The sequence below is a fragment of the Pteropus vampyrus genome, unplaced genomic scaffold (genome assembly GCF_000151845.1).
Source record: "Pteropus vampyrus isolate Shadow unplaced genomic scaffold, Pvam_2.0 Scaffold141, whole genome shotgun sequence".
In the NCBI taxonomy this organism is placed as follows: domain Eukaryota; kingdom Metazoa; phylum Chordata; class Mammalia; order Chiroptera; family Pteropodidae; genus Pteropus; species Pteropus vampyrus.
This window is the reverse complement of record NW_011888922.1, coordinates 1,772,808-1,781,166: the sequence shown is the minus strand read 5'-3', so window position 1 is coordinate 1,781,166 and position 8,359 is coordinate 1,772,808. Positions and strand designations below refer to the sequence as shown.

The 8,359-nt window shown below is 33.1% G+C and overlaps 1 protein-coding gene across 3 annotated transcripts in view; it reads right to left on the bottom strand.

Moving 5' to 3' along the window:
- Positions 1 to 695: 695 nt before the first annotated feature.
- NARS2 (asparaginyl-tRNA synthetase 2, mitochondrial) overlaps positions 696 to 8,359 on the bottom strand; it is a 105,876-nt gene continuing 98,212 nt past the window's right edge. For all 3 annotated transcript variants that reach the window (XM_011368357.2, XM_023535520.1, XM_023535519.1), the window contains 3 exons: positions 6,110 to 6,207; positions 4,196 to 4,222; positions 696 to 1,339 (listed from right to left, as the gene is read on the bottom strand). In XM_011368357.2, the coding sequence (XP_011366659.1) occupies positions 1,195 to 1,339; positions 4,196 to 4,222; positions 6,110 to 6,207 (270 nt within the window). In that variant the 3' untranslated portion in view covers positions 696 to 1,194. The remainder of the gene's footprint in view (positions 1,340 to 4,195; positions 4,223 to 6,109; positions 6,208 to 8,359) is intronic.

Sequence of the window (8,359 nt, the reverse complement as noted above, 5' to 3'; positions counted from 1 at the left end):
TGGTTATTTTATCTATGTTAATTCTTCCAGTCCATGAACATCAAATATGTTTCCATTTCTTTGAATCTTCTTCAATTTCTTTTAATCATGTCTTGTAGTTTTCAGGTATAGGTCCTTCACTTACTTTGTTAAGTTTATTCCTGGGTATTTTATCCTTTTTGTTGCAATTGTAAATGGGATTAATTAATTTCTTCTTCTGATACTTCACTGTTAGTATATAGGAATACAATGGATTTTTGCACATTGATTTTGTATCCTGCAACTTCACTCTATTTGTTTATTGTTTCTAATAGTCCCTTGGTGGAGTCTTAGGGTTTTCTAAATATACAATCATGTCATCTGCAAATAGTGACAGTTTTACTTTTTCATTCCCAGTTTGGATGCCTTTTATTTCTTTCTCTTGCCTGGCTGCTCTAGCTATGACTTCCAGTATTATGTTGAATAACAGCGGTGAGAGCGGGCATCCTTGTCTTGTTCCTGATCCTAGAGGAAAGGCTTTCAGTTTTTCACCATTGAGTATGATATTAGCTGAGGATTTGTCATAGACAGCCTTTTTTTATGTTGAAATACTTTCATTCTATACCCATTTTATTGAGGGTTAATAGTTATTAAATGTGATTTTTTTTACCCAGTCTGATGAAAAAAGATTTCAATTCAGAATAGCAATTTTATCAACTCAAGATCCAAAAAAGGAATATTTTCTTATGTAAAGTTTATTAAAGCACCAAGAATAAGCTGGGCATTTATCACAGGTTCAATGGCAAGGGAGAAAAGATCCAGCAACATTTTATTTTTAGCTACTAGTTGTTTCTCAGAGGTCACACAATGTAGTGATCTAATCATTTGTCTTTGAGCTAAAGATAAAGTAAAACATATATCTCATTCTGTTTTAGAGTTTTAAAGGACCTTTGAGACCATATAGTTAAATTTCTTTATTTCTTCTTAATTAATACAATAGATTTGAGATTCTACCTGCTATAAGTACCTCTTTTTGAGAGAGTTCATCTTTCCATGAAATGCCCTCAACTTTCTAAGAAAATCATGGTCATTTCTATTTTTCATATATTATATGTTATGGCATGGCAATTACATTTTAAAAACTGCATTTCTAAAATTCAAACATATATTCTCCTGTATGCACATTCATGTGCAGTATCTCTGTCTCAGGGTGATTCTCCTTAACCAGTCTTCCAGCTATAAAAGACAGGAATGAGTAAATCTTGGAAAAGGGATAACATCTTTGATATTGTCAATTCCCAAGATGCACTGCAGATAGCGTTCAAATCCCATCCCAAAACCTCCATGTGGCACAGATCCAAATTGACGAAGGTCCAGATACCTGATTTTAAAAAACAGAATAATCACCTATAAATGCTGTATGGGATCAGACGTTATAAAATAATTTTGTTTCAAAGTATTCTGTAATCATCTGTTATCATTCACATCATTGTGGCAGATCAGTCTTTTGCCTCCACAGATAGACAGATGAAGGACACAGAGAAGTTTAAGTAATCTGCCAAAGATTATCCAGACCAACAACAGCACACCCTTTCATTCATTCATGGACTTTGGTTACTTGATCCTTTCTAAATTATATACAGAAAACTTGCTTCATGAAGCTACAGAAAATTTTCTAATAAGTTTACTAATTTTCTTCAAAATGTTACTTTTCTATTTCTTAGTACACTAATGATAATGATCTTTCTTAAAACCAAAATCATATTGTTCAAGACGCAGAGGAGAGTGCAGGGTTTTGCCTGATATATTATAAAAAGATATGCTGTATTAGATTAGACCATAAACTAAGCAATTGAGGGCGGGAACTGAGTCTTATTCAACCTTTTATATCCAGTGTCTGCTTCGGAGTAGATGCTTACTATATGAAAATTAATTTGTTTGAAGGCACAAAAATATACTCTTGGGCACTGGAGTGAGGAGAAACTTCTGGTTTTCTGCTTTAAGCCTAGAGGAAGATGTCCAGAGTCATTTTTCTAGAATGTTAGACAGCCTCTGAAACCCATTCATACACATTTTATTCCAACTTAAGATGGCTAGAAATGGCTAGAAAATGGAACAGCCATGATTCAAACTCAGATTCCAATACATCAGCCTGGGAGAAAGTTATTTTAGGAAAGGAAGAGGAACAGGAAGATTCTGTAAATATTTTAATGTCATTTGGCGGGAGAATTCTTGAGTTACATAATATTAAAACAAGTTTATAGCTTCTTGAATGATTTGTAAAATCATTCCAGAATAAAACTTAAGTGCAATAGTTGGTAGTCATTTGGCTCCAAAGACGATGACCAATCTCCCCACTGTTAATAATAATGGCTCCATGTATTGGTATTTTAGGCAGTTAAGTTTAAGTACTTATCTTTCTAAAATAAAAGATTAATCGCAATTAGGTGAGTTAGAACCAAGGGAAGAGTATCTAATATAAAACTTCAGATTAGTAAGAACTGCTAGGAATAATGGAAGGAACACATTCTTAAATAATTGAAATGTTTAATAGCTGAATTAACTTCAAGTTTACAAGGCATGGGGGAAGGATATACTTTGATTTAATGAGAAAATGAGATAAAAGGCATATCAAACCACCTGCCACAAACACCTGCAGGATCTGAGCTTGCTGCTCTTAAAAGTCTAGCAATAGTTTTAAGTGGTTCTAAATTTCTCATACATCGATATCAAAACACTGGCATAACGTCTGGAAACTGAATTCAGCAGAGAGATTTGGTCTGTAGAATTTTTCTTGTCTATTCTTTGATAGATGGAAAAATCCACTTCTAAGAAGCAAGTTTTCAAATGAATATGTATTTGATGGGTTGTTGTTAAATTGATTCTAGGGTAGCCAGATTATAGAAGAGAGGGTACAAAATTTGTGGAACTAGTTACAGGTTTTATTTGCATATGGCATGTAGAAATAGGAAGTGAGTAAATTCTTCGACACCTGGGATGGCCCCTCACAATGTGGTGGAACACTAGCAGAGATCACAGACTTAAGATTTTAAAAATTCCTTCTATCTTTAAAATATTTTGATAACCACTTAAAGAAAAATATTCAGATAATAAATATTTATATTTGGAAATCTTAACAGTTTGAAAACTTTAACTGGGAAAAGAATAGCACTGAAATGATTAATAAAGACCAGATAAGGCCTAAACTTAACCAATAATTAAAATTTGAATATTATCTTGTAGACAGAAACTGAGGTAAAATGCATAAGTTTACTCAATCAAGTTCATCTACCTAATAGCAAGACTCAGAACAGAAGAAGGAAAGGAGAGAAGAAATCAGCATTTACTGAGCTCCTTCCTACTCTAGGTAGATTCTTAATCTATATTATTTCATTTCATTCTCACAATAATCCTGTGAGATAGATATTATTATTCCATTTTATAGCCAAGAAAACCAAGACTCAGAGACATTAACTATGCGTAAGGTCATTACTGGTAAATAATAAAGGCATTCAAGGGCCATTACCAGAACCAAATTTTAAGCTTTTTGTATTTCTGAAATCTAACTCCTTCAACACCAAAAGGTGAGTGTGTAATTTGACCCTTCCTTCTTCTGAGTACAGGGAAAGAATTAATATTGTTGATGTTATTATACCAAGATCCTGAAGGAGTGCTATTATAAAAACATAAATAAAAAATTTGTGGATGTCGAAAAAGTACTCCAAGAAAGGGTCTGCAGAAAGAAAACCAGAACAGCTTTGGAGAAGTAAATGTACAAATGCAGGCAGGTGATCTCCTAAGCAGCTTCAGTTTCTACAGTGGGTGAAATTACTTAAGGATCACTTAGTTCAAGCCCCTGATTTCACACATAGAGAAACTGAAGCATAACAGTTAGGAACAAAATCCCAGCTCTATGTTTCTGTGTTAGTCAACATCTCTAGGCCTCAGGTCTGGAGAAGTAGTAAAAAGAAGAATAGTACCTAACTCACATGGTGTTATTGTGATTAAATGAGATAATACACATCAAAATTTTAACACAGTTATCTGGCACACAATAAATAATAAATACATGGCAGCTATTATTACTAGTTTTCAAGGACTCAAAGGGAGTAAGTAATCTTCTGAGAACCTTTTCATTGTTCTTAGCACTCTTCCAGAGTGCCTTGGGAATATAAGTAAAAAGTGTAATGCTCAGAATAATGGCTAGAATAAGAATCATTACAGGCCACGTTCTTACCATTGGTAGGCTTCTATCAGTCCTAATCTGTAAAAGGAAAATAACGAAATTCTTTCAGAGAATGACAATAAGATAAATATACTAACAACCAAACATTTTTTCTGGATCGTGTACTCTTTACAAAGAAGTACAAACCAAAACTTGTGCTCTCAAATAACATAAAATATAGTTGAGTAGTTGAAACTTTGTTATATGGTGAGAAAGGTGAGTTAAACAATAGTTCCAGGTATTATCAAATATAGACAATCAATACTATAGAAAGAAAGCATGGTTTAGAGCTCGAAAGAGGGGGTTCATTTGAAATAAATTGTCCTGTGATATAAGAAAAGCACTATTACAACTACTTAAAGTTGCTGAAAGGCACACATAAACAAGGGACACACAAACACACCTTTCATTCTATAACATTAAAACAGTGCAGATTCTCAGGCTGCCTTCAAAATATGGTTGCTAATTGGTTTTTGCCAATTCAAGAAATGTTAATAAAGTTTTAAACTCTTTGTACTCATTGAAATTAACTTTAGCCTTTTAAAAAAAGTGTTTGGGACCACAGTGTATCTGAAGTGATCAGGAGAATGAAAAATTCAAATATACAAAATTACTGAACACATAATCAGAAGTCACGATACCTAAAAGAGGGAAACACATATATGCATTTCATTAGGAAAGATAAATTTAGGTATTATCAGATATTAGGTAAACATTTACTGTTATGAGGAAAGGTTTCCTGAAGGAAGGAAGCAGTAGAGAAAACAGACCAATTAATCTTTCAACAGATGAGGTTTTTGCCATGTGTGATTTTTATTGTGCTTAAAAAAACCCCCAGAGAATCTTTAAATTCTTTCCATCTAAAGAGTTTGACCTTAACTTCAATTTCATGATTTTCTTAGGAGTTAGTACTCCCACTGATAAAAGAGTTCTCCCAGAACACATTCGTCCCCTTTCTTCTGGACCCGAACCATATAGAGCAGAGTTCAAATAATTAGGATTACAAAACCAAGTTACCCAACAGATTTATAGATGGGGACCTTGGAAAAGACTCAACTTTTAAAGCATTTTTCCATTAGGGACAGAAGGCCTTACAAATGGCTAATAGGATATTTTCAAACAATCATGGCTTTTCCAGGTTACTATGAAACCCAGTATTACCTGGAGAGAGGGATTATGTCTCCAACATGGGAAAGCCTTTTTTTTTTTTTTCTGAAGTTTGAAATCTGGCACAGCAAAAGTGGAAACCATGGAAAATAGAGATTTATAATCCTGGTTAGTTTAGAAAGTCATTGTGGTTTGTTGGCAGACCATGAATATATATGAGTGGTAGTTCAATTAGAAACATGATTCCCTACTTTTTTTCTCCAAAATATTTTCTGTGTGTTTACAGATTCATTTCCCAGGTCTCAAACAGCAAGTTAAAATAAGTTATTCAAATAGCTAAATCAAGACCCTTACGCAATTTAGAAAACCTGAGAAAGAGAAAACTGCTTATTCTGAATGCTAGCTTAGCAGACAGTATCTTTATTTCTCTCTGGTTCAGAGTCTGTCTCTCTTTATGTCCCTATAGGAGACTGCCAATCATAATTTAGAGTAAATAAAAAAGAATACAGAGAAGAGAAAAATCAAAATGAAGGACAAGCTTTAAGGGGGAAATCTTCCTGCCCCTCTATCATTAACTTTTTAAAAAGCCATTTCCATAGGAAGAGATACATATATATAGTGGGCAAATTTTATTGTGGCCTTGTTTCACATAACAGTTCTAGTCTTTAACAAAGGAGAGCTCAGAAAGGTCAAGTAACAACTTGTTCAAGGTTACTTAGAATCTGAGGTTCAGGGCTGTCAGGTGCTAAGGTCCATGACTGTCTCTGAGTGTCCCATCCCTGCTCTCTGAATGTTGTTTCTTTTAGGTCTGACCAATACCTGGCCAGTCGCTGCTCTAAGAAACGGTACCGTTCCTCCCTGAGGCTTCCTCCAAAGAGCTCTCCAACTCCAGGAACCAGAAGATCAACAGCAGCAACCTAAAAAAGGGGGAAAAAACCCCACATAAACATTATATTTTCAGGGGACTCCAACAATTGTCAGCTTCTCAAGCAAGTGAACTTTTAACATTTTCACAACTGGCTGATTAACTGCTTATCCAAATCTTATTTGTTATCTGTTCATGTTCCCTGTTTCAACAACAAATGGTTAAGATTTCCGTTAGAATACATGCCATGCAAATTGCAGGTGGACGGTTTCATCTCCCATCTTGCACCATTTATGCTGTGTACTTAAAAAAAATATGTTTTCACAAATGTAATATAAATATTAATTATAAAAATGTGGAAAATATTAAAAATTATAAAATATTAAAAATCACCTATCATCATGCAGTGGCAATTACATTTTGGCATATTTTCTTTCAGGTTATTTTTCTTATACATTTAAAGAGTAGAGGTCAAATTACATATAAAAACTTACCATTCTAATATCTTACTAATATTATACAATAAATATTTTTTCTATGTCAGTTAAAGTACTTTGCATACTTAATGTTTTAATAGCCACACAGCTTATTGTTTAAGAGTATTATAGTTTTTACTTAACTGCTTTCCATTTGTTGAACATTTAGGGGGTACATGTGTGTTTGTTTCCTCTTATAAATCATGCGACATTGGGTTTTTTCTTTAATTTGTAGTATTTTGATAAGACTTGTAAAATATGTCCTAATTATTAATCAAAGAAGTACAAATTAAAACAATGAGATATCATTTTGGAGTTATCAAAGTGGTGAAGGTAAGAAAGCAACATCAACAAATGGATTAGAGAATGCATAAACCAACACTCTTATAGATCTGATACAACATTTCTAGTCAAAAGATAATCAAAAGCCTTAACAATGCAACATGCTTTGACTCAGCAATAGCAGTTCTAAGAACTAGTCCTAACAAAACAATCAGAGATACAAAAATAAGATTAACGTACAGGATGTTTATTGTAGCATTACTTACAATGACAAGAAATTCAAGTGTCCATCAATAGGAGATTATTACATTTTAGACATGAATAGAAAAAACACTGACATCTATATAATGAGATGTTAATTGTGCTGCCACTGTGACTTCTCTTATTTGTATTTTTGTATTTTCTATAATAATGGTGTTATACTTTTGTAGTAAGAAAACAACAAAAAACTTTTAATAGAGAAAATGGTAACTTGATATTTTAATTTGTATTTCTTCGATTACTAGTAATATTTCACTTTTGAGAATGTTTATTTGCTATCTGCATTATCTTGTGAATTGACAATTTTTTTTTGCAGGTGGCAGGTAGTTATTTTTAAGACCAAGAATATAAAGGCATAAAATTAAGAAAGATTTAATGCAACATATCAAGAATCAGGAATCCATAAAACACATTTAATTTTTAAATGTCACATTACATTATAAGCTCTTTTCTTAAACTCTGCCTTACTTTACTATTAAGTCGTCCCCTTGTTTTAATTTCAGAATTTTTGACTGAGGTATACTTTATAAATAATTGAAATTAGTAAAGAATATGTCCCAAATGCTGCATACCTCATATTCATTATTATCATTAAAAGAGAAAAAGGCATGATTTTCATCATTCAGCTGAATTAGTGAGAGAAAACAGAAATTCACTAGTGGTTTCTACTTTTACTCCATCTCCTACCACTCAATAAGCTGGTGAAGAGTGAGTGTACCAACAGGTCTTTGTCATGTGCTTGTTGACCACATCTTAGTAATTCTTCTATGAACTTGAGGGATGAACAAGCAGGTATTTTAGAATGTGGATTTGATGATTCAGATGTGATAGTAGGTAATGAGGTAATGAAACAAACAGCTTTAGATAGGTGAACAAGAGAAGTTTACTAATGTGATGAAATTCTCATGGGCTACACGGTTAATAGAGTTGGACTCCAATCAATAACCTTCAGTTACCTTTTCTATTTTCAGAGAAAGGAGAAGAAGATTCAAGGAAGTTTTTATGGCTACGAAGGGCTGGCTTCTTTATTTCCTAGTATCTTGCTTCTAGACATGGCTAAAATATGCTAGGAGTTGAAATGCATGATGAAAAATATGTTCTTAATTTCAAGCCACAGTTTTTAGTTTAGAATTAGAGCTGGAATAAAATAGACAACAAAGTGGCCCTCTGGCCTTCACTTGAAAA